Here is a 26,781-nt window from a genome sequence, read left to right on the forward strand (position 1 = left end):
TTTTTTTGGTTGCAGCCATCATTGTTGTTTGGCGGCCCGGGCTGGATTTGAACCCGCCACCTTAGGTGTATGTGGCTGGCGCCTTAGCCACTTGAGCCACAGGCACCGAGCCTCCACCTTGTATTGTAAGGATAACAGAATGAGCAAAGTAAAGCAAAGCCATCTAGGTTATACAATAAACCTTCAAAATATAATATTTTTTTAGTCATCTAGACACTTAAGGAAGGGTATCCATTAAGACACTGAAATGGCTACATGATTCCAAGATCTTCTGATGAGCATTTCTTCCACAAAAGCAGAAATGGTGCTTCTCTGGGAAACATCTCTGAAAACCTAAACTTAAAAACTGTGTCAGATGGGTGCCTTCCTGCAGGGAACATAAACAAAACACGATATGGCAATAAAACAGTACTCACCGTTTTGCCTTGGAGGCTCTGGGGACTTACAGACTGTAAAGTCAGGCCAGCTGGCATCGACCTTCTCTCAGGCACGTAGACATGCTAGGAAGGTAAAGGCACAATCAGACTCTGTGGCAAAGTGTTTGCTGCTTCCTGTCAATGTCAGTGTTGACACATCTTAAATTCCCATTATGAAACAGCATTTAAAAATTGCTATTTGTGCTTGTGAAAGAGCATGCATTAAAATTTCTTATAAGATTAAAATATAAATGCTGGTAAACAGAATAATTCTCCACAGTCCGGTTCAGTGTTTCTCAAAATCTTTGGTCTCCTCACCCCTTTACATCCTTAGTGACAAGCACTGTGACAGTTTTACAAATAAATCTTTAAAGGCTGGCTGGATTCTCACGTCTGCTTCTGTATTCAACATCTTTTAGTGGAAGGATACAAAGAAGATCCACCGTCGGTGTACATAATTGGAAAGCAAAAACTTTTCTTGCTAATTACAGATACTCATTTTTGATACTACGCAAAAGTTGAAAAAGGCAGTACTTTCTTGAAGTTTAGTTGCAAAGTGACATCTGAAACCATATCAGTGAGCTTTCTGTTACAGTAATACCCATTGATCTGCCTGCAGTTTAAGCAAATCCTCCCTATGCACAATTTTGTACATTGAACATTGGTCATTTGGAAATACTGGTTCAGTGAGCTGTGCAATGTTCCAAGTGTTAACACATTTCAGTATATAATATTAAAAAAAAAATCACATTTATTAATACCACTACCAATCTTTAAGCATCGGAAAGTTGTCAAACCCTAAGTGGCAGGTATGTGATTTCTAAAATTCTAAATTTTGCTTGAAAAGTCAGATGTTGTCATCAGCAACAAATACTGTCAGTTGTTTTCCTTGAAGTGACAGGCTAGCATTTCGCTTTAGGAAAGTGTGTCTGTCAAATATCACATCTGAATCATGATAGCTATCTTTGTTCCTTCAAGTAAAAATAGCATTCCTTGAAAAAAGGAGCTAGTTCAGCTTGCAACTTAAATAATTACATGTTTTTCTGTGAGACAACCAGAAGGTCTTTGGTATGCTACAGAAATGCCTTATCCATGTTCCATTTTATCACATGTAATATTAAAATGATTTATAATAAAAGTTTAAGAACTGGCTCAGTGCCTGTAGCTCAAGTGGCTAAGGCGCCAGCTACATACACCAGAGCTGGCAGGTTTGAATCTAGCCCGGGCCGGCCAAACAACAAGGACAACTACAACCAAAAAACAGCCGGGCATTTTGGCAGCCACCTATAGTCCCAGGTACTTTGGAGGCTGAGGCAAGAGAATCGCTTAAGCCCAGGAGTTGGAGGTTGCTGTGAGCTGTGATGCCATAGCACTCTACCCAGGGCGACAGCTTGAGGCTCTGTCCCCCCCCCCCCAAAAAAAAAAGTTAAAAATCAATAAAATGTTTACTGTTTCAACAAGAGGATTCATTACTGAAGGTGTTACAGATTCCTATTTTTACTCCAAGTGTGTGGCAGTGAGGCATTCAACAACCACCAGTCTGTTTGGAGCCACTACCTTGGTTCATGCTAAGGTGTCAGCAGTTTGACCCACCACCCTACCATTGCTTTTGCAGTATCAGTGCAAATGGGAATACAACAAACAATGCCTTATTATCATAAAAATAATTTTGAGCTTATGGACCTCTTGGAAGGGTCATAGGGACTCCTCCTAGGGGTTCATGAATTACCCTTTGAAAACTACTGATTAGATCAAGAAGATGGCAGGATAGTTTAAAAGAAAAACTTGGCAATGTTGGAGAAATTTTTTGGAAGAAATAGCATAGTAGAAATTCACTTGGCTAGGAACTGGATAGAGAACATAAATTCATCTCATATTTGCTGTTAAAACAGATGCTCTATTCTGGCCAAGAATACGAAAAACATTAATAACTATGGGTATGTAATTTAGACCCACTTTAAAACCACATGTTTAAGGTCATACAAGTCTTAGATCAGATTTTTCTTGGATATTGTTACTACTTTTGTCAACTGTGATTTAACCTTTGGATGTACAAAGTGACAAATAATGAACTTTGTTACAACGGAGGTCAAAGGCAGTCTTTTTTTAGTGAGGCAAACTGCAGCTTTCTTAAAAAGAAAATTCCTGATTGATGTATTAACTTCCAACAAACACTTTATGGAAATAGCAAGCAAATGCTTTACACGATAATGCAGCTGAAGGGTTTAGCCTATCATAAGAATAAGAAGAAAAAGTACATTTTAAAATAATATAAAGCAAGAAATCTTTTAGTATTAAAAAGAAAATCACATTAGGATATATATTAGGGAACTGGCTGTGTCCTGGCTGAACAAAACAATTGCTTTGGCATTTTCGCTGTAGCCGATCAATACAAAGCACTCTGAATTCACTACAAATAACCTACCAAGCAATGCTTAAACCAAGTTATAGTACAAGTTAAAACGTGATCTCTGTTTCTTAATTTTTCTACATAAATATGACATCATTAATCACTGTCAGACTTTAATATTAAACTGAATATCCAAGAAGGTATTGTGGATGGGTCGCACATTCAGCTGGTTAACAGCTGTATACCGGTGAAGAACAAGATAAGCTTGATACAAACTGCAGGTATGCCAGGAGAGGGCAGGTGCAGAATTGGCAAGTGCGTAAAAAGCCAATGGAAAGGCATGTGCTCTTAACCTACATGGAGAACTGATGAGAATGAGACTGGCTATCAAGCGGAGACGGATGCATGATGCACCTGCTCAAACGAACTGTTTCTGTGCTTCTGAGAGAGGAAGCCTGGCAAGCTCAGGTCCGTTTTTTCTTAAATGCAAGGGATTTCAACGCTGTAGAATGTTTTTCTTTATTTTTTAAAACCCAAAAGCACTGCCCTGCTTACCTTCTCCCTATTCTCTGATCTCTCACATTTAGAAGAACAGCATATTAAAAAGAAAACACAGCAGTTAGTAAGGTAACACAAAATGAGGAGCCCCGGTACCTTAGGGTGATGGGCCCTGTGCCTGCGGTCTATGGTAACATCTCCTCTCTGGATTGGCGAGGACACTTCTGATCGATACGTACGTTGAGGAGAATATCCTTGATAAGCAGCTATGGACCCATGGGAAGGTGATGTGGGAATAGAGTGCATTGTCTGGTCAGAAATATTGACCATGGTTTTAGGGCTGCTCAGACTGCTGTGTCGAGGAAGGGTGCTCTGCTTATTGTAGAACTGTCGCTGCTGCCATTCGTAGAGCTGCCACATCGTGTCATCCCTCATCGACCTCCGCTTCTCTTCTGCTCCGGGGCCCACGATCTTCTCATGAGCGGAAGGGGTTATGCTGCAGATGCTTTCAGGCCTGGTCTTGCTGTTTCGTGGGAGAGTTCTATAACCTTCGGGGTAGCGGGCCACAATCTGTGCTCTGTGGCTCGGCATATTTCTTGGTAGTGTTTGGTAAGAAATTATTCTAAAACAAAAAGAGAATAATTGAAATGTAAAAATGAAGGAGAAGAATTGTTTGCCAAATTCTAAATTAGAGTACACCTTGCCTTGAAGTAAAATACATGTCACGCTGTATTTTTAAAAGATCACACTATTATATAAGACACAAATTATTAACAAATTTTAATCTGGCTGGGCACTGTAGCTCATGCCTGTAATCCTAGCACTTTGGGAGGCCAAGGCAGGTGGACTGCTTGAGCTCCAGAGTTCAGACCAGCAGGAGCAAGAGGGAAACCCCATCTCTAAAAATAACTGGGTATAGTGGCAGGTGCCTATAGTCCCAGCTGTTTGGGAAAGCTAGAAAACTAAGAATTGAGAGTGGAAAAAAAGAAAAGTGAGGTGCACAACACATCACCAGGAGGATATTTTTGTAGTCTGGGGGAAGAGATACCAAAAGATGAAGCCAAGTGTACCTGGGCTTGTGAGCTACACTTCCGAAAGAAGACTTACGGTGGCTGACATCTGCAGTTGTCAACTTAGCAAAACTGAAGGCACTTTCCTGTACCCCAGACTTACCTCAGTAGTTTTCTACGACTGAGAAGAGTTACGGTACTTCTGTAACATTTTCTTTTTAAATTTTAGAGACAGGGTCTAGCTGTGCTATTGAGACTAAGGTACACCCCTCACTGCAGCCTCAAACTCTTGGGCTCAAGCAATCCTCCTGTGTCAGCAATCTGTGTAGCTGGGACTATAGATGTATGCCACCATACCCGGCTAATTAAAAAAAAGAGACATGGTCTCATTATGTTACCTAAGTCAGTCTTGAACTCCTGGCCTTAAGCAATCCTCCTGCCTTAGCCTCCCACGTACTCAGGAGTACAGGCTTGAACCACTGCACTCAGTCTAACTGGACGGCTTTTGGATTCCTCTCTCTGCTCGTTATCAGTGCTGCAGCTCTGCATATCTAAGCCATGATGTGCATGTCATTCTTACATCTTAGCTTGCATTTCATTTTTTCCAGAAGGTTTCCCTGAACTCTGAACCCTTTTGGTTGTGCTGGTTATCTTAAAATATGTTCTTATAGCACCCCGTTCCTCCTCCATTGTACTTGTCACGCTATGCTATACTTGCTTAACTGTCTCGTGTACCAGACAATCATCTTTGTGTGAAGCTGGACTGTAGTTTTTCATTATTTTACTTTCTGGCTCTACTATTAATATGTAGTAGTTATATAATAAATGATATGAAGAACAAGTGCACACATGGATGAATAAATGCTAAGAAGGATAAATTTAATACTTAGTCATGTGTATTCTGATTTAAAGAAACCCAGGAATGAGGCTGAGAACTGGAAAGCAAGAGGCCTTCACTGCCTCCACATTACTCGTTTCAAGAAATCCTCGTAATGCACCAAGCTACAGTTAGACTAGGGCAATGGAGAGGCTGGAGACAAGTTCTCACTGGTTAATCACGGCTCTGAACTTTAGCAGGTGATAGCAGTGGAGAAACAAGACAGGGGTGAAGTGAGAAGAACGGGCTTGCTTCCTCTCTTATCTAAAACAAACTTGATAAGGAGGAGCTGGGTCAGGAAGGACTTCTTGCCATTAGCATAGATGGGTGACAGAACAATGAGAGACAGAAAAAATACTTGCATCTGATCACTATCAACAAAAGACATAGTAAGGAAGCTGTAATGCTACATATCTAAAATACGATTTATTTTATTTTTTTGAGAGAGATTCACTTTGTTGTCCTCAGTAGAGTACTGTCATATCACAGCTCACAGAAACCTCAAAATCTTGAGCTCAAGTGATTCTCTTGCCTCCCCCTCCCAAGTAGCTGGGACTACAGGTGCCTACCACAACATTCAGCTATTTTTTTTAGATATGGGGTCTCCCTCTGGCTCAGGCTGGTCTTGAACTCATGACTTCAGGAAATCCACCTGCTTTGGCCTCCCAGAGTGTTAGGATTACTGGTGTGAGTCACCCACCCATCGTAAAATACAATTTAAACCAGTACTTTTAATCGGAGGCTCAGAAACAATGTCTACAAACACAGCATCACAGAAACCTAGGTTTGTGATAACAAGCCACTTACCCCCTGGTTTCTTCTTCATGACCTCTCCCCTTCTGGATTTTAATCCACTGTTCCAACTGCTGCATTGAATTCGTTCTCTGTATGACTCGATCAGTCTCTGTGTGTAAGGGCACTGTACTTGGGTGATTTCCACCTCTAAAATCTGCAAGGCTAACATTGACTGTTTTGTTCTCTAAACTATTCACATTGATTGGTCTGTAGTGTGCAGTCTGAGCTGGGCATGCTGACCCACTATCATGTTCCGATGGCAGAGAATTCAACTTCACACTATTAATTTTTGTTAAAGGTCTATCTTGACCATCCTTCTGAAATCCGTATTTTTCAGCTTCTAAGGCCTTTTTTTCTTCAATTTTGCTTATTTCCTTATTTTTCTGATTGTTTTGGATCTCTGGTTTAATCAGCACTCTATGGTTGGGAATGTTATTGGTTTCTTTACTTGGTGCGTTTTCAGATGTAATCTTGTCTACTCTGAAATCAGAGAAGAAAATCATAATAAGTAAGATGAAAAAAGCACAAATTATTTCTGGGATTCAATCTAGGAAAAATTTGACTTAGATCAGGGGTGGGGTGAGAGACTGGAAAGCATCACAGAGGACAATTTGTACAAATCCCCAACGCTGTGGTTTTAACAGTCAAGCTCAATAGCAGAATGTGCCCCAGAAAGGGGAAAGAAAACAAAAAGTGTATAAAGTACTGTACTGGAGGATAAGAAGTGACCCGTGGCTCACCATAAGAAATTTAGAAATAAAGCAAGGAAGACTGTGACAGTTAAACCACAAAATCCATACTTAAAGGATGGTCGCGGCTAGTACCTCAACCCAGCTGCCAGCCAGGAGGGGTAGCTAGCTCATCATGAGACAAACACAAGTTTGTTATAGAAATGGCTGTAGCGGGAAACTATAGTCTGATGCCATCAAAGATCTGAACCCTATGACTGACTCTGTATTTAGGACCTGAGTATGGTTTTAGACCCAGACTCTTGCAGCCAGACTGCATGCATTCAGTTTTCAATTCTCCTCTTAGTAGCTGCGTCTTTGGGCAAGGACAGAAAACGTACAGCTCCTCAATTTCCTCTCTGGTAAATGGGTATAGCTGCAGCAAGGCCGGAGGGTTGCTGTGAGAACCAGAGATGAGCTAATCAACGCTGGCACAGACTTTATTTATTACTCATCTCATCAAGCAATTCTGGATTGGACTCTGTCACTCCTTACTGCTCTGTCCACTGGAAGAACGGCTCAATTGTAAGTGGCTGGGGGAACGCTTTTACTGCTCATGGTTCCAGGTGCTATGTTTAGGTATTCCTGATGAGAATCAGCCTCCCTAAGCCCAAGCATTTCCAGCCTCTGACAAGGTCGAGTAGACTGCCTGAACCCGCATGATGCTGCTCAGATCATGCCATTCTGGGAGGCCTCCCAGGAACTGGCCAACCTTCCACATCTCAGTACGTAATTATTCTTCCATCCTGACTGTGGCATTGCTGCCAATTTTTATCATGTGTGAAAAATACATCTATAGGTGCATACAAATCTATATTCAACTATAAATGAAGATAGATAGATACAGATTTTACATAAGTTGGAATAGGGTCATTGAGGAAAAAAATGTGATGGAGTAAAGTTATGAACTATCCATATACAGAACATCCACAGGTGAACACCTCCCTGCACTGAGCACCTCCTTAAGCTGACCTAGACCAGATATACACCAAATACATACTCAATGGGAGTTCCTGATGTTGACCTTGGGTGGTCAACTCACAGAGGCTCTATTGCATTTAGACTAGATATAAACCACAGCTTCCAGATTGGATTCAGTGTTAGACACTGGGAAAGTTGGGAACTTAACGGTGAATATTAAATGCCTGAAAAGATATAAAAAATTATTTACCTCTGGTCTATCTAAACTATTATTTTAAATTAGAACTGTGGTGGCGTTTTCCCCATTCTTCCCAAAGATTTCATCATTTAAGAAATAATCAAAAAGATAATCTATGATGACTTTTGTCTAAATAGAACAAAAAAAGTTGAGTCAGGAAGGTATGCTAAGATAAGTAATATAAAACCTGTGATCTAACTTTAAAAAGTGACATTTAAATTATTGTAGAAAATACACTGGGATACATAAAATGAAAATAATGGGCCTAGAGACAGAAAACATTCATCAAATGTGTATTAGATGTAAACATTTTTTGTTACCAATGATCATCATACTAAGGTACTATGACACTGTAGTTTAGGGGAAGTAGTTGGTAAATCTGGATAAAATTAACTAGTTAAAAACTGGATGTTTTACCACTTAGGTGCTACACTTTGATAAATATAAAACAATCTCTATATACTTATGAAATAAAATACTGTAAAAATGAGATGCTTTCACTTAGAATGACTAAATAGGGTGGGGTGAAAATGGCAACAGGTAGGCAGGGTGCAGTAGCTCACGCCCTTAATCTCAGAACTTTGTTAAGTCTGAGGTGGAAGATCACTTGAGGACTGGAGTTCAAGGCCATCCCCAGCAAAATTAGCCTAATTAGCCTCCACAGTCCCAGTGCTCAGGAGGCTGAGGCAGGAGGATTGCTTGAGCCCAGGAACTGGAGGTTGGGGTGAGCTATGATAATGCCACTGCACCCTAGCCCGGGCAACAGAGTAATTATTATTGTTAATTAATTAAGTAAAAATCCCAACAGGTGGGAGTAGAAGAAAACATATAATTTCTATAGGATAACAGCGACTGATTCCAGGTTGGCAATGTTCCCGAATTCTTGCCTAACTCAGCAAAATATACCAAACACAAGTGGCTGGAAACTGTATGGGCACATAACCAGTGAACTGTTAGGTTCCTTGTAGACTGTCATCGTGATTACCAACTGAGTCTCTTCACCTACACATTTCCAGGTATCAGGCATAACCACTTCATCTTTATGGTTATTCATGTAATTTGTACACGTGGAACCCCATAAGCAATTTTCCTTACATTGACTCCTGACCTAGAAGATGCGTGAGATTGAGGTGTTTGTTCTTAAAAGTAGGTGTTCAGGAATGCCAGCCTGCACACTCTTTTCTTTCCATGTTTTTGTACAGTTCTAATTACTTACTAGCTAATTTAGGTTCAATATTAACAAAAATAGCTCAAATATACAGCATTAACTTAAGTCTTTCACCCAAATAAACTTTATTAAAATGCACACTAAAAAGAGAAAAAAAAAAACAGCTAACGATTTACACTGTAACAATCTCTAATTTCCTGAAAAGGGGGAGGGAAAGACCAAATTTGCACATTATCATCTTTCTTACATATGTGCCCAAACGTCAATGACGGGCAACAAAACTTCGTGGCATCATACATCTTTCTTCAATTACGGGAATATAATTTTTTTTAAAAAGGCACATTATTCAACCACTATTGGTAAAATTTAAGGAAGATTTTCTCTAATTCTTGACATAAAAACATAATTAACTTCATAAAATACATTCTCTTCTGAGATTTAGGGTCTTAAAAAACATTATCTCGAAGGAGAAAAATCTACGTAGCTTTAAGATAACAATGAAAAAACGTACTTACCGGAAATTAAAGGTAATTCTGTAAGAAGAAAGAACATTCAGTTTGAATGTTAGGATTCTGGAGTCACCCCAGCACACTGACAGGTGAAAATGGGTGGAAGGACAATGTGGGTGGTGTCTCGAACTTTTGTTGAAAAGGTGTACTAATACAGAACACGAATTACTCCTTGTTTGCCAAGGAAAAATGGTATTATATCATGACTATGAAGATGATATGCACTATGATAATGACATAATTGCAAGGCATGGAATACAATGGAAGTGGAAATCACCATTCTTCTTCCTACAAGCATTTACCTTTTCACAGGTTCTGTCTGTACCAAGGCAGCATCTAACATGGCTTTCATCCACAACTCCATTTCCTTTCCTGTATCAGTGCAGAAATAATAGGTCCGCATGTTTGGGTGGGCTGCCTGATTGAAAACGACATAATCATTTTAAATAAAAACATGGGACCTGTAAAAGAAAAAGAAAGAAAGATAAGCGGTTCCTTACATAGATCGCTGCTATCAAATTTCAAAAAAAGCAGATTTTTCTTCCACGTGAAATACAGAAATGACTCAAAAATGTAGCCATTAATATTGAAAAAGATCTAATACTAAGTATTTTCTCCTAATTGAACCCCTTTTTAGTTGTGTGTACTCTTAAATTTTTTATGGGAACACTGACACTAGATTGCTTATCACAGCTCAATTTACAGTGGCCAAAATGTGGAAACAACCTAAATGCCCACCAACCCAGGAATGGATGAACAAGCTGTGGTATATGTGCACCACGGAATACTACTCAGCCATTAAAAAAGATGGAGACTTGACATCTTCTGTATTAACCTGGATAGAGTTGAAACGCTTTCTTTTTAGTAAAGTATCACAAAATGGAGAAGCAAGAATCCAATGTACTCAATACTAATTTGAAGCCAGTAGATGAACTAATACAAGCTCACATAAGAGAAAAACTCAAAATCAATTCAAAGTAGGGGGCAGGGAAGGAGGGAGCAGGAAGATGGGAGGAGGGAGGGGGTTAGGTGTGCCCCCATTTAACAGGTACAGTGTTAAGAGTATATAGCAAACCTCCTGGGGGTGGGGCACAATTACAAGAGGGAGTCTAACAAATGCACAAATGCAAGCAATGCAACCTAATTCCTGTACCCTCAAGTTGAACTGAAACAATAAAAAAAAGTGTATGGAAAGAAAAGAAGATGCCTGTCCCATCTACACATCTCTCACAATTTTCACTTCCTGCAATTCACACCTCTTTGTAAAGAATAATATTCCACAGCAACTAGCAACAAAATTAACTGAAATGTATTAATGCAGCAGTTCTCAACCTGTGGGTTGCAATCCCATGTTAACAATGAAAATATACTGCAGCATTAGGAAGGTTTAGAACCACTGTATTAATACATATTATAGCACTTCCCTTTAATGTCAGCAATTTCTTTAGTCCTCAAAAGGTGTTGCTGTTATTTTCCAGAATGCTTATAGACATCTACAAGGAATCACAAAAGAGTTTTAAATCTTTTTTTGTTGTTGTAGTTGAGACAGAGTCTCACTATGTCACCCTCAGTAGGTGCTGTGGAGTCACAGCTCATAGCAACCTCAAACTCTTAGGCTTAAGTGATTCTCTTCCCTCAGCCTGCCAAGTAGCTGGGACTACAGGTGCCTGCCATAACTCCTGGCTGAGAGCTTTAAATCTTTTAAACTTGTAGTTTTTAAAGTTTCACAGTTAAAAATACAAATATTTTGGAGTTCAAGAGGAAGCAGTATATAGCCAGCAAGGAGGTTTTTTTCCCTGATGGTGCTTTAATCTGTCTCTGTACCAGAGTAACAGAGGAAAACAAAATAGAATGATGCTGAAGAGAGACGCCCACTACACATGCTGTGAGCACTGAACGCTCACCTGGACCCTTAGTCTGACAAGGCATAGATGGGCAGCAGTAACAGCTGTACCAAAGCAGAAGGAAAAAAGGGTCAAGGTGGGGAAGTCTAAGGGGAAAACAATCTTAATTTCCATTATAATACACCTGTAACAGTTTCCTATTAGACCTTCAAAGATAAGGGGAAATAAAAGACTACTTCAACCTAGAAGGAGGTAAAAGGGAAGTGGGGAGGAGTAAGTATGAATGTTTAATGGGAGCAAACATATAGTTAGATAGATAGAATGGACAAGTATAGTCACTTTGATAGCACAACAAACTGACTATCATCAAGTTAGGGCACACTTAAAAATAACTAATTAAAGTATGAATTGGTATGTTCCTAACACAAAGAAATGATAAACGCTTGAGGCGATGGACACCCGATTTGATTACTTCACATTGCACGCCTATATTAAAATACCACATGCAACCTATAAACATATGCAACTATTATGTACCTATAATAATTAAAGATTATAAGAAAAGAATGAGGTAAAGGATAGAGAGTACTAAGTATACAGTTACCCTGCTAAATAAAAAGAGATGAGTGAAATAAATCTGGAATCACACACTTTATTCTCAGATCTTGACAATCTGCTTTATCTAAGATGTCGAATTAATTTCTTCAAAAATTTATTTTTAGGATACAAATAATTTCAATCAGCGCACTCATCAAAATAATTATATAACCAAGAAATCTCATTTGACTATGTAAGAGAGATTAAAATTATCTACGGAAATAAAACCATGACAGTATCACAGAACTCTGTAAGTGGGATTTTAGAAAAATGAATGAAACCACTGCCCATGTTTGTGATCAATATAAGGAACACTGGGCTAGTGGTACGCTGGTAAGATCCAGTTCAAGCCAAGACTCAGACACCAACAAACCCACTCACTCTTGCGATCTTCCACTGGCAATATTTACTGGATGATATCTAAGTACCTAAGCTAGCTTTCAGTTCCACACTTGAGTTCAGTAACTATCTGGTAAGTTTCTACTTACCATTTTGGTAAGCCATGGCATCAATGTCAACAGCCTTAGGAAAGAAGTAGCTCGTAAATTCAGAGGAAACACCACCAAGAAGAGAGAATTTGAAACAGCAATTACTATTCTTGTTACAGACGAAATGAAATTAAAATCAAACCAAATAGAGAAAATGTATTTTTATTGCTGTTTAAATACTGTAGTATTTTTTTAAGAGTGTTAAGCACCCAGCAAAATAGTACCAACAGTACAAATCCAAGAAGTTGCTAACTTGATAAGTAAAGAAAAAAATTTAAACCACTGCCAAACAATAGTGTCAATATCACACAGGCCTACATGTATCCTTTATAAAGTTATTATTTTAAGTTTTCAGTATTAACTTTTGCTATAACATCTCAAAACATTTACTTCCATTTCTTTGGTTTACCCTGTTGATAATGTCTGTTTTGCTAAAATTCATGTAAATATGAAGCTACTCCCTTTTATCCAGTTTTTTGTTTAAACTACCTTCTCATTGAAACCATCTGTTACCCAACCCCATTAATCCACTTGAGCTATGCCTTTCCACTCTTTTCTCCACAGCTAACACATTAATTAGCAAAAGTTGTAAATCAGCTACAGTCCTAGTGAGTAGTGTTTAAAAGTGGATGGAAATTTGAAATTAAACCGATTCTGTAATGGGATAGACATTTTCATTTTTAAATAGCAGTGTATGTAATCCTGATTTCCCTTCTTCTCCTTAAACCCTTTAGAGCTCTTTATCCTTCTTTTTTTGGGGGGGTGGGGTTGAGTTGCCCTCAGTAGAGTGCTGTGGCATCATAGCTCACAGGAACCTCAAACACTTGGGCTTAAGTGATTCTCTTGCCTTAGCCTCCCAAGTAGCTGGGAGGTGATGATCACAACGCCTGGCTATTTTTTAGAGACAGGGGCCTCCTTCTGGCTCAGGCTGGTCTTGAACTCATGAGCTCAGGCAATACACCTGCCTCAGCCTCCCAAGTGCTGGGATTATAGGCGTGAGCCACTTCGCCCAGCCCCTATAGCTCTTAATTCAAAACTGAGTTAAAAACCAGGTGGCCTCTACAATTTATTTTAGTCATAATCACAAAGCAAAAATGCAGAATGGTTTTGAAAACAATATCACAGTATTACACACGGGCAGAGATTAGTCAGGGGAGGGGATCTTAAGTCTGCTTGGATTTAACACATTGACTACTACACTAGAAAAAATGTTTTTCCCTTGGGGCCATGGTGTTGTATTAAGTCAAGCACATTAACAGCCTTGCGAGTTGTATTTAACACATGCTAGTTTTGAGCCTATGGTCTTGTGAAGCATACACAATTCACATGTCTCTTGACCTAATAAAACACGGTGGCTCCAAGGAAATAATTTTTTTCCCTAGTGTGGCAGTCAGTGAGCAAGAGATGAGCTTCATGAGGCCCTGGGCTCAAACCTAGTGTAAGTTAAATAAAACTCCAATAGCAGTTAAAACGTTAATAAGAGCAGATTTAAATCTCAACTTGAATATTCTCTGTAAAGTATCTGATGATCACAACATAGTTAGACCTAAGAATATCTTAGCAATTATTCTCTAAGTTCATAAACATATCGTATTGCAAAACTCAAGCTGTCTCATATCGTACTCTCCCCTTAAATTTATCACAGAAGAATTCAAACATATGACAACCTTGAGAGAACAGTACAGAGATGACCAGAATACCCCTAGTTATATTCATCAATCATTACCATTGTGACACATTTGCTTTACCTAGAACCATCTGAAAACAGAACGGATACAGCTGACCCCTAAATACTTCGGCAATGCTTCCTAATTAAAGAGAAATTCTCCTACGAAACTGAAAAACCATGAATACATTTTAAATATAAAAACTGTAAGTTCTATAATAGGTCTATAAATCAATATCCATTTTAATCAACGTAAGTTTTAGACACAGAATTAAAAGGAATGATTACCTCCTTACCTTAAAAGCATATTTGCGATTAATGTGATCCTCAGAGGTAAGCATGGCTATCTGAAAACTTGGTAAGAGTATGCTTCCCAGAATACCCTCTTCTTTCTCATCTAAGACATAATTTAACATGTGATTAGAATTTTAAATGTTCTGATGAAGCAGAATAATTTTTCTCAAGATTTACTGTGGCCAAATCAAAAGGGTTGTTGCATAATACAGAAATGAACATGTTGACGTTTAAACAGGTCTTTATAAGGCTTTAAATGAAAATATCAAATAGTAGAAGGATTTACATCTCTTTATTTTCAATGAGCTTTCCCATCCTAAGTGAACAGAAAATTGATCCCACACATCTAAAAATAGTCACACATAAAAACAGCGTACATTTGTCTGGTACATTTATGACATTTTACAAAACCCTTTTAAATGTGATTCACTGAAAATATATTAACATTTAAGTAATGGCACAGCAACTTTAAAGAATTAATCTGCACACATTTCTGGTAGGATTTAAATGCCCGACCATTCTAACTTCAGATAAATACGCAGCTCACTTGCTTAACATCCTTCAGTCTTTGTTCAAAGACTCATCAACAAAATCTTTTCCTTGACTACTGTTTTTTAAAACTATTTAACATTCTCGCTATTCTCCTTTGGGAATGTTACCATTTCCTAAACTCGATTCCTTTGCCAAACAGTATTGTTTTAGTTATTATTCTTTGCTTTTTATTTTTCTTTCCATTATGCTCCCTACCCTGGTCCCAAAATCCTGGCCTCAAGAGAGCTTCCTGTCTGGACCCCCAGAAGTGCTGGGAGACTACAGGTGTGAGCCACTGTGCCCAGCCTGTGAAGATAATTAGAATGAAAGTAGATGCTAAAAAAAAAATTGTTAAATATATGAGTACATATGTGAATACACAGTTTAAACTAGGTTATAAAATTTATATATATGTTTAAGAGACAGAGTCTCACTTTATCGCTCTTGGTATTGCTCTTGACATCATAGCTCACAGCAACATCCAAATCCTGGGCTTACGTGATTTTTTGCCTCAGCCTCCTGAGTAGCTGGGACTACAGGTACCTGCCACCACGCCCGGCTTTTTTTGTTGTTGTTGCAGTTCTGTCGGGGACCAGATTCGAACCTGCCACACCCTCAGTAGATGGGGCGGGGCACCCTTCCGACTTAGCCACAGCCACTGCCCAAAATTATATGCTTTTAAAAACATTTAACTTTGAAGGTTTCCTTTTAGAAGTCATTTTGATGTGTAACAGAGTAGTGCAAATAAATTACAGGCCTGTGAGGCAAGCACATAATATACACTTAGGAAAATGAGAAAACATTACTCTTGACATAGCATGGATTCACAATATTAACTTGATGCTTGAGGGCAGATATGTTTATGAAACTTGAAATACATAGTTCATTGTTATAAACCCATAACACAAGCTCATAAAGCAATCATGAAGCCGTGCATCAGGTTGAATCACCAATGAGAAAACCACACAAGGAAAACAATTCTTTTTATTATGCTTGCTCTGTGTGTGTTTTAATTGTAACAAACTTAACAAGGGATTTTATTTATTTCCTCCTAATTTCTAGAGTATGTGGTGAAAATTCCAAAAGGGAAAAAAATTACATTAAATGGGTTTTTTTTCCTACAACTTCTCTTTGAATAATGGAACAAAGTTCTGCTATTACTATACTATGCTATTCAGGTACAGTTCATTAATACAAAAAGAATGAACAAAAGTTTAGATTCAGTCTAAAAGGTAAAAAAAAAAAAGTTGGAAAGTACTCATCAATTATGGAGTGAGAGACAATCTGAAAGAATGAGTCAGACCTTAATTTTCTTTTCTTTTTTTTTGAGACAGAGCCTCAAGCTGTTGCCTTGGGTAGAGTGCCGTAGCGTCACAGCTCACAGCAACCTCCAACTTCTGAGTTCAAGTGAGTCTCCTGCCTCCACCTCCCAGGTAGCTGGGATTACAGGTGCCCGTCACACCTGGCTATTTTTTTTGGTTGCAGCCATCATTGTTGTTTGGTGGGCCCGGGCTGGATTTGAACCTGTCAGCTCAGGTGTATGTGGCTGGCACCTTAGCCATTTGAGCCATTGGCGCTGAGCCAGACTTTAATTTTTAATCCAATTTTATATTTATATAAAGGGTGTAATCAGATACAGCTTATGAAGTCATCTTTATTAAAAATCATTTTAACCAAATAATATATTCTTCTGTGTTCCATAACAAAATCATATTTCCTAAAGTTGCTTCAGAATATTACGGCAGAGGGGGATTTCCCTGGATTACCCGACATTGTTTTCCAGCCCAACACTATCTGGCTGAGCTTTGCGGCAAGTTACTGATCCTTGATACCTGTTTCATCATCCTTAAAACCGGGAATAACAGAACTTAGCTCAAAAGATTGTTATGAGGGTTAAATGAATTAATACCCATAAAGAACTCATCAAATAGTTGTGTTCAATAAATATTGTCATTCTAGGCTCGGCGCCTGTGGCTCAAGTGGCTAAGGCGCCAGCCACATACACCTAAGGTGGTGGGTTTGAATCCAGCCCAGGCCCACCAAACAACAATGATGGCTGCAACCAAAAAATAGCCAGGCGTTGTGGCGGGCGCCTGTGGTCCCAGCTACTTGGGAGGCTGAGGCAGGAGCCTCGCTTGAGCCCAGGAATTGGAGGTTGCTGTGAGTTGTGATGCCACAGCACTCTACCCAGGGGGGACAGCTTGAGGCTCTGTCTCAAAAAATAAAAAAAAACTTCATCATCTTCTTTTCTGTTTTTTTAAGAGACTCACTTTATCACCCTTGGTAGAGTGCCATGGCAACAGAGCTCTCAGCAACCTCCAGCTCTTGGGCTTAGGCAATTCTCTTGCCTCAGCCTCTCGAGTAGGTGCCCGCCACAATGTCCGGCTATTAAATTCTTCATCTTCTATCAAATGATCATCTTAGAAGTTCTTTACTACAGCCTTCAAACGTTCCCTGTCCTGATATGATTCTATTTAGTTATGTAACTATCAAACCTGACCTAAGTACTGTTTTACCTTCTGTCATCGTGAGTGTTTCACAGACTGCCAGGCAAAGAGGAGGCACAGAGGAGTGTGTGCAGAATGGGACCAGCTGAGGCTCTTTTGAGAAGGCATGGCTGCCCCCGTTCTCCCTCTGCCCTGTTTCCCTTCCTTCCCTTTCCTGCCACAGCTGGTGGTTCCCAGAACACTCCCCAGTAAATCTCCTACATACCAGTCTCCATCACAGAGTTTGCGTCCTAGGGAACAAAACCTGAGACAGGAGTCATAAAATCTCAACATTTTATTGAATTCAAGTGACAGTTCAGATTTCCCATTTTTACTTAGCTTAAGGTACAAGACAAGAAATACAGTTATAGCTGGGCAAATATTACCAATTTTCGTTTCCAACCTAGAATGCTTTAATACTCTGTTAACAGCTCCCTGGTCCTATTATTACTTTTGCATTCAAGATAAAGAGTTCAAATCATTAGGGTGGCAAACAAATGCCCTCTTGTGCCTCCATCTCCATCTGCCTTTCAGATGGTCCCCAACTCTTGCTGGGTCTTCCAGCAATGCAAATTCTACATATAGTTTTACACACGTACCAAGCATACTCATGCTTTACACATGAGAAGTCCTTTGCCCAAATCATCCTCTTTTCTGACCCTTTCCTTGCACAGGCCTGCCCAACTCTCATTCAGCCTGAGCATTTACTATGCTATTCTTTCCAGCTTCCTTCAGCTAATCTGTGAGTTCTACAAGGACGGGGTTTATTTTATTCATTTTTGCATCTTCATATGGCATTGAGTGCATCACAAGAGCTCACTGGCAAGCTACCACCTTAGTCCAGGCCTTTATCACCACCACACGATAACGCCAAACTAGTCTCTCCGGTCCTTTCCTTCTCCTTTACAATCCATTCTCCAATAGCACCAGCTCGAGTGAGCTTTTTAAGGGATATCAAAGCATATAATTCTTATGCTTGAAAACATTCAACTGTTTCCTTACGGCATTCACAGTAGAATCCAAGTTCCTAAAAAGTCCTACACGGAGTTCTCCATATCTCCCACCTCTTTTTCTATTGCCAGCCTCCCAGCTCAATACACTGGTTTCCTTCTGCTCCTTCAACAATCCTAAACACTCTCCTATTTGCACTATATAATATATATCACAGTGCCTTTGCACTATTCATGCTCCCCTCCCTCCCCATCACTCTCTTCTTTATAATTTAGATCTTGCTGTCTAAGACACCTGCTCAGGGTACCTGGCCAAAGAGGCCTTTCCCCCATGCCTGCCTTTCATATTACAACCTTATTGTCCTAAAAGCACTTATGAGGGTCTTGTTTATTTTTGAGCATATTGATTGTCTCCTTGATCTCTCTCTAGAGTGTAAGCTTCATGAGAGCTTTAGACTGTTGTTTTGGCAGCACCTGGAAGGGTCTTAATAAATATCTGTCAAATGAATTAAGTTTCATGGTTAAGTTTTGTCAGTAGACTAAAGAACAGACTAGGATTTGTACTATAAAATTTGGATTCAGTCGAAAGGCCACAGTCAAGAATCCAGAAGGACACAGTGGCTGTGAGGCCGCAGGTTCCCCGCCCCTGGAATAGAGTTATCCCAGTGCTCTGTAACTGTGGACTCACCGCATTCCAGCTACAAAGCAAAAACAGTGAGAACCTGGGCTTCCAAGGGTTGCTGGTTGCCAATCTATTGTTATAAAAAAATAGCAAGTTACTTATTTTCTCTGTCTTATTTTCCATATCTATTTTAAAAATGGACTGATCTTCCAAAAAGTTCTGATAAGACACTTTGTATGTCAGTAGACCGTATGTGCATAAGATGATGTCTGGGTGGGGGCAAAAACCTGTGGTTAAGGGAACAGTGATTTACAGTGTCAACTCTGGAGTCAGAGTGCCTGGGTTCCAACTCCAGCCTTGCCACTTTAAAGTTGTGAGACCTCAGGCAAATCACCTAACCACTTTGTGTATTAGTTACCTCTTATAAGATTCCCCACCTTATCAGGTAACTGAGAGGATCAGATGACATAGATTATCTATGTAACACATTCAGTGTAGTGCCTAACCAATAGTAAACACTAAAAACTATGCAGACAAAATCTCCTTATTGATATCCTGTTGATAAAACAGTGAAAATAGGCTCAGCGGCTAGAGCGCCAGCCACACACATTGGTGCTGGAGGGTTCAAACCCGGCTGGGGCCTACTAAACAACAACAACAACAACAAATAGTTGGGTGTTGCGGCAGGCGCCTGTAGTCCCAGTTACCAGGGAGGCTTAGGCAAGAGAATTGCTTAAGCCCAAGAGTTTGAGGTTGCTGTGAGCTATGATTTCAAAGCACTCTACAGAGGGTGACATAGTGAGACTCTGCCTCAAAAAATAATAATAATAATAATAATAATAGCTGGGCATTGTGCCTGTAGTCCCAGCTATCTGGGAGGCTGAGGCAAGAGAATTGCTTGAGCCCAAGAGTTTGAGGTTGCTGTGAGCTGTGACACTACAGGACTCTACTGAGGGTGACAAAGTGGCACTCTGTCTCAAAAGAAAAAAAAAAGACATAGTCTTGCTCAAGCTGGTCTCATGCGCCTAAGCTCAAGTGATCCTCCCCACTCAGCCTTCCAGAGAGCTAGGATGAACAAGTGTGAGCCACCATGCATGATCAAAATTTATTCTTTTCTTTTTTTAAGAGGTAGAGTCTCATTTTGTGTCACCCTTGGTAGAGTGTTGTAGCATCACAGCTCACAGCAACCTCATGGCATCCACTGAGGGCGACAAAGTGAGACTCTGTCTCAAAGAAAAAAAAAGTGAAAATATCTATGATAAACGTCTTTCCAACCATCTGAAAAGCAGAAGTGGTTAAATGATATTTCTTTCCCTGCTTTATTTCTTCTTTTTTGTGTCCCTCCTGTCCATGAAACTACTAAACCAAGTAATACACTGAATGTATAATCTCATGCTCAGCATGGCTTCTGGCTCATCTTTACAGCTTTCCAATGTGATTAGCAGGTTTCCTACTATAATAGAAGTGAAGAGCAGCACTTCTCCATGACCAACAACAGCAAATTACAAGAAATTCTGTGTATTCTGGTTGCAAATTAACATTAAAAATTTTTTATTTGTAAAAAAGTATATTTATATTAGGAATTTTTCTTATTGTCATTCAAAGCTTTAAATTTTCTATAATTATACTGAAAACAGAGAGGAAAGCAGACATTACAAGCTTAGGGATAATGCCTGAGACGTAACTACCAACTTTCTGAAAGAGTGGAAAATTGTACAGTAAGCTTGGCACTTAACTAAAGATAATACCACAACTGCCGTCTGACCAACATCTCTGTGACAAAACGAAATTTTATAGGTTTGGTTAATTCTGACTCACAAGTACCCCCTCAAACACAGTTTCTGTGGGAGTAAAATGATGAAAATAATTCTACTAATTCCAAATATTCAAGGGTAACATGCATGATAATGCTTCAATACACAACCACTGAACTTTGCTACAGTAGTCAAAAAATTAAAAAACTGCTAATTAGTTCTAAAACCCTGTTATATGTTGTAACTTATACTTCTCCAGAAAAGCCTGATTATGAGTTGACAATCTAATTGTTTAGTAACAGTTTCTGACTAAACTTCAGAGAAAGAGAGATTATCCACATTCATAATTGTACACTACAGCTGAAGCAGGTATCTCTGGAGAGCATCCCTACGTATGCCTTTTGTTAGGAGGTATCAGATTTGCAGTATCTGAGAGGCCTGTGTAGTATATGAAGAGACTTCCCTAGACTTTATTTAAAATTGTATTAATCAATAATTTAATAACCAGAAAAGTGTGCCATTGTTAGACTAAAATGAAAACAGTTTAAAATAAAAAAAGATTCCTTGTAATTTACTTTTTTCATTCACATCAATGTATCATAGTAGTACCTGATATTCTAACATTACTTGCTATGGAGGAAAACTGGGTTTTCAATAGATCCGTAATTAGATCTGACAAAACTGCCAAATGACAAGAACCTTCCTTTTATCAAGTAAGCACTGAATTCAAGGTCAGCATTACAGAGTGACGATCCATATGCTCTTCATGTAAAATAAATCATATTACGTAAAATGGACCCAAACTCACACTGATCTGAAGCACTATGCTGTCTTCTGCCACACCCCCAAACTCAGAAACACGTCAGTTAAGAAAGGATTTTCTTGATATTTCTACTGATAATTAAACAGCAAAGAACTGTAACATTTTTGTCGTTAAAAACTACACTTAACATTTCTTACATTATACCGTAACTACAAGATAATACAGCTGACGGTGAACTTACCTCTGTAATAAAAGAGGCAAAGGTCGGAAAGCACAAACCAGCGTTTCTTCCACAGCTTCATGCCGGTACTGTCCTGCATTTATTAATATGAGTATATTTCAAGAGATTTTCATTTTGAGCAATAAAAACTCACTGATGGCACATTTATTTAAAGTGAACTGTTAAAACAGAGTATGTATGACATGTGCGTAACATCACCTATAAAAAGCCAATCATAATTTTGGAGGCAGTTTACTAGGGACTTGGGTGATAGCAAGATATTACCAAGTAGCCTGGCCTCTGAAAGCAATACTGTCACGTAAAGGGAACACAGTGAAGCAGCGTGATTTGGATTCCTACGTGCAAGCAATCTGAATGCTCACGTCTACGAGGATGAGAACAACGTACACAGGCTGCAACGTGTGCGATCTGGCCAGCCAGGGTTAATAAACTGTTAATCTTCAACAGGATGAAAAATATGTGAACCGAAATTATTCCGAGGGTGATATGATTTAAAAAACCTGTGCATCAGGAAACTTTATATTTCCTAAATGATTTTTCTTCCTACATGTACAGTTTACGTGTTATTCATCCTGTAGGAGAGTGTCTTTCTGGCTGCTATATTGAAGTAATTTAGTTCATTAAAATATCAGGTTCAAACAAAATAAGAATTAAAAAAAAATTTACTTTCCTATATGTAGGCAACGAAGCAAAGTTGCAAGAGGAAATTAAGCAGATAAACCCCCTCCCCCCCAAAAAAGAAGAAGAGAAGTGCCATATTCTCTATTAGGCTCAATATTGCCCTGAACTATGTGAACATTTGAAAGACTAGTTTAAAAAAAAAAACGGAGAAATTCTTCTATTATAAACTAAATGTCCAAAAACCTTTTAGCTTGGATAAGTTCCAGTGACTGTTAAAATATTGTAAGCTGTCTTTGAATAAAAATCATGAGTTTTAATGAAAAAAATTATTAGGTCATCTAAAAGAAATTAGCAGTATTTAACAGAACAGATTGATACCATCAATGAACTAATATTTAACTTGCGTTGTATCATTTCCAAATATGCAGACTCAGAGAGACAGAATAAAGACAAAGGCGTCCCCTCCGTTATCTGGTGGTCACTTATCTAAAACCCAGCAGCAAATCAGAAAGTAAACTATAACGTCTAAGAAATCAAAATGATGTAAAAGTCCAAGGATGTAATGTGCATGCGTCCTTAGTAATTCTACAACTAACGAAGAGGTTCCAAAAAAGTTTAATTATCAAGTTTCCCAGACAATGCAGTAATATAACCCCCAACTTAATCAGGGTGTCTGAGAGTGGGCCCTGTACAAGCCAACAAGTAAAGAGAACACAAAACAAAAACTGCAGAGGAAGGGAGAGCAGTCAGTCAGTATGGAAGCAAGATCTGAAAAAAATTCAGAAAAACCTCCAATTATTACCTGATTTCTCTATAAGTAAAAGTGGGGAAGTATACAATTTATATTTCTCTATGGATTTCTATATGAACAGAAAACCGAAACATATCCGTAATGGATTTAACATTTAGAAAGTTTTTCTGCAGGGGTGTTTAGCATGTTATTTAGCTACCATTTTCATACATCATGCATTTATTTATCAATGAAGAAACACCTATGACACACACAACACTCTCCAGTCTATGTCACGTCTATTCCCTCCTCTGTCTTCACTGTTTCTATGACTTTCTTCAGGGAAAATACGTGATCAAAGCTTGTATGACTGCTCCACACTGTGTATTTCATGTAATTATTTTAGGTACATTGAGTTCAAAAGGTTCCTTCTAATTCTGTCCTTTGTTTCACATCAAATAGGAAAAAAAAAAAAATACCTGTTTATAAAGCCAACCTCGTCTGACCACAGGCGCGTTAGGATTCCTTTTAATTGAATTTGACCTCTTTCCAAAATTATGAACTTTTTTTGAAGCCCGTGATGTCTAAATAGAAAAAAAGCATGATAGAAATGTGACGTTAATGCCTAGAGATTTGAGCTTATTTTCATCTTCATCATTTTAATCTCTTCAGATTTCCCCAAGACTTGCAGGATTTAAATCTTTTCAGATAAATTATTACAATTCCACTTTCGCTGGATTAGTTGTTTCGAGTGTAAGAATTCTGCATAAAGAATTTTCCCCTCAGGATATCACAAGTTTTACAATCTCTCCTGTAAAATCTGAATATGTAGTTTTTAGAAAGACACAGTATGTAGCAGTACTTCGTCTGAATGTTGTATAAAAAGAACAGACCTTGAGTTAAAATCATCAACAAATCTTTAAGAACAAACCAAAAAACAGAATTTCGCTTTACATCTGCATTCAGTAGGCTTGGCTCAATTAGAGAAAGTTAACAGCTTTCAGTCAGAGGAGAAATCCTTAGATATTAAACATAAACACATCACACTGAATCAAAACAACACTTGAAGGGTATCTGCTTAACGTCATGTGGCGGTTTCTTTTTTATGGACAACCCTGAACTTAAGTGATACCAGACAGATGGTGTTTACCGTATTCTTCAAAGTACACATAAGGATATACAACCTTTTAAAATACTGTTTAGTATAAAGATTTATTTTGGCAGGAATGGCAGAGGTAACTAGAAATCATAAAAACAATGAAGCTGACTTTTAATTTCTCTATGAAAGGTAAATAACATCAAATTACCTCTTTTGAACTTAGCTGGAAACTTAGGAAATCTAGCATACTTCATTTGAATTTTGTTTTATAAAGTTTTTATTAGGACATAATTTTTTTTCCACCAGTTTAAATTCGTCCCCTCCCCCCTTTTTTGGAGCCAGAGTTTCACTTTTGCCCCAGGCTAGAGTGTCCTGGCATAAGCCTAGCTCACAGCAACCTCCTGCTCTTGGGCTCAAGCAATCCTCAGCCATCTGAGTAGTTAGGACGACAGGCACATGCCACAACGCCTGGCTAATTTTTCTATCTCTAGCAGACACAGCAGTCTGGTTCTTGCTCAGGCTGGTCTCAAACTCTTGAGCTCAAGGGGTCCTCCCACCTCAGCCTCCCAAGTAGCTGGGACCACAGGCGCCCGCCACAAAGCCTGGCCATTTTTTGCTTGCAGCCATCATTGTTGTTTTTGGCGGGCCCGGGCTGGATTAGAACCCGCCACCTTAGGTGTATGTGGCTGGTGCCTTAGCCACTTGAGCCACAGGCATGGAGCCTTCATTTCCTTTTTACGTGTATTAATGGTAAAGCCCATGTTACCATTAAATGGTTTGGAAATCAAGAACTGTTTCAAGTAAAATAATGTTAGCATCAGTATTTCCAGGTGACTGTTTATAATCAAGTAGTAATATCAATAAATTCTAAGGCCCAGTTCCTTTGGAGTGGAGATTCCCAATTCATTTAAAGTGGGACCAAGGCCAGGTACAGTGACTCATACCAATAGTCCTGGCACTGTGAGAAGCCAAAGCAGGTATACTGCTTGAGTTTAGGAGTCTGAGACCAGCTTGAGCAAGAGCAAGACCCCGTCTGCTAAAACTAGTCAGGCGTGGTGGTGCACACCTGTAGTCCTAGCTACTGAGGTGGCTGAGGTAAGAGGATCTCTTGAGTCCAAAAGTTTGAGGTTGCTGTGAGCCATGATGACATTAGAGCACTCTACCCAGGGTGATGGAGAGAGACTATGCCTCCAAAAGAAAAAAAAAATTGGTCCAAATTCCCGGATGACAATGAGGTAGATTTCCTTATAAAGTCCTGCTTTTATCCTTAACAATCTCTAGGATGACAACTGCACTAGCGAGTCATTTAATTGTCCGCATGCTTGCAAAGTAGTGTCAATGATTTTGGGTTCTGGAACCAGATCACAGCTAACAAGCATGTTCATCTCTTTATGTAATTCTTAGGCATCTCTATGGCTTGTTAAAGTATGTCACCCAGCAAGCATCCAACTCTGCCATGGCAGTAGCAGCTAACTGGGTAGTGGCAGCACTGGGGTGCAGGCCCGAGGGCCGCCCTGGTGGCTGCGGGTACCACGCAGAGGCAGAGAGTGGTACCGTGCAAGTCGGTGATGATAAGGAGCAGGATCAGGAATTAATAGAATTTTAAGATCCAATGTGAACATTTTTCCTAAAGCTGATTTCCTGCATAAATTTTAATCTCCTTTCAAAGGGATAAGGTGTAAACACAGCATACAATTCCAATGGTACCAAAAGGATCCATAAGGACCAGTTTATTTTCACCCCTGGGCTCCAGCACCCAGCCAGTCCCACTCACACAGTACTGCTCAGTGTATTATGTCTATCCATCTAAATAAATAACTGTTGTCATAGGTAGATGAGTACATATATGAGACACGGGTCATTATGAAAGTTTCAAGATACTGAAAAATCAAGAAATGTAAAGTCCATGCAGACAGAAACAAATGAAGCCTTCCTCGCACCACTGATACGCTGAGCAAACTGACACATGCCCGGGCGGATCAGAAAGGACGCTGCCGTCTCTGCTGCCGGGAAGTGAATAGTGAACACTGCAGCACAACACAGCCTGCTTTGGTAGTGACCACGCATCCACTCTTCTGTTCCACCATTTCCTGGACCTCACTGTATGAACAGAGTACCTAAATGCCTACTTATATACCTATACCCCTGTCAATGTGCTGCGGTACAGAACTTTCTGAACTTTGCAAATCTGATTAAGTGAAAAATGGTGTCTTTTCCTGGTTTTAACTAGTATTTTTCATGCTATAGCGGAGGCTAAGCATCTTTTTCATATATTTAAGAGTAAATTCCATTTTCTTTTCTAGAAACTAACTTTGCATAATTTGCCCATTTTAAACTAAGAAGCCCCTCCTTTTATTTAAACTCATGTTTACCAAGAGTCGGAACCTTTTCTTATTGATTCCCAGCACTTCTTCAATTATAAAGGGACTCTTCTTTAATTGATCTATGAATTGCAGATATTTTGCATGGATAATTACATATGGTTGAATTTCTCATTTTTAAACATTATTACTTCGGGTTTTAGTTCTTATTTAGGAATTCCATCTGTAGAAATTTTTTTAAATCTCCCACTGTTTTCCATAGTG

At 39.1% G+C, this 26,781-nt stretch overlaps 2 protein-coding genes across 2 annotated transcripts in view; both read right to left on the reverse strand.

Moving 5' to 3' along the window:
• The window catches only part of LOC100942269 (pleckstrin homology domain-containing family A member 5), a gene marked incomplete at its 3' end in the record, with an annotated part of 70,806 nt that extends 56,029 nt beyond the window's left edge, over positions 1 to 14,777 (reverse strand). Inside the window, exons 1-5 of the mRNA XM_023508744.1 lie at positions 14,402 to 14,777; positions 9,813 to 9,928; positions 5,959 to 6,426; positions 3,421 to 3,886; positions 417 to 500 (exon numbers count right to left, since the gene is read on the reverse strand). Of these exons, the coding sequence (XP_023364512.1) occupies positions 417 to 500; positions 3,421 to 3,886; positions 5,959 to 6,426; positions 9,813 to 9,928; positions 14,402 to 14,521 (1,254 nt within the window). The remainder of the gene's footprint in view (positions 1 to 416; positions 501 to 3,420; positions 3,887 to 5,958; positions 6,427 to 9,812; positions 9,929 to 14,401) is intronic.
• A 6,579-nt stretch (positions 14,778 to 21,356) lies between these two features.
• Positions 21,357 to 26,781, reverse strand: part of LOC111722523 (pleckstrin homology domain-containing family A member 5-like) — a 143,082-nt gene continuing 137,657 nt past the window's right edge. The window contains exons 6-7 of the mRNA XM_023508743.1: positions 23,577 to 23,681; positions 21,357 to 21,819 (exon numbers count right to left, since the gene is read on the reverse strand). Coding sequence (XP_023364511.1) covers positions 21,715 to 21,819; positions 23,577 to 23,681 — 210 coding nt within the window. The 3' untranslated portion in view covers positions 21,357 to 21,714. The remainder of the gene's footprint in view (positions 21,820 to 23,576; positions 23,682 to 26,781) is intronic.

The sequence above is a fragment of the Otolemur garnettii genome, unplaced genomic scaffold, assembly GCF_000181295.1.
Source record: "Otolemur garnettii isolate 467f Iridium unplaced genomic scaffold, OtoGar3 scaffold00271, whole genome shotgun sequence".
Taxonomy (NCBI): domain Eukaryota; kingdom Metazoa; phylum Chordata; class Mammalia; order Primates; family Galagidae; genus Otolemur; species Otolemur garnettii.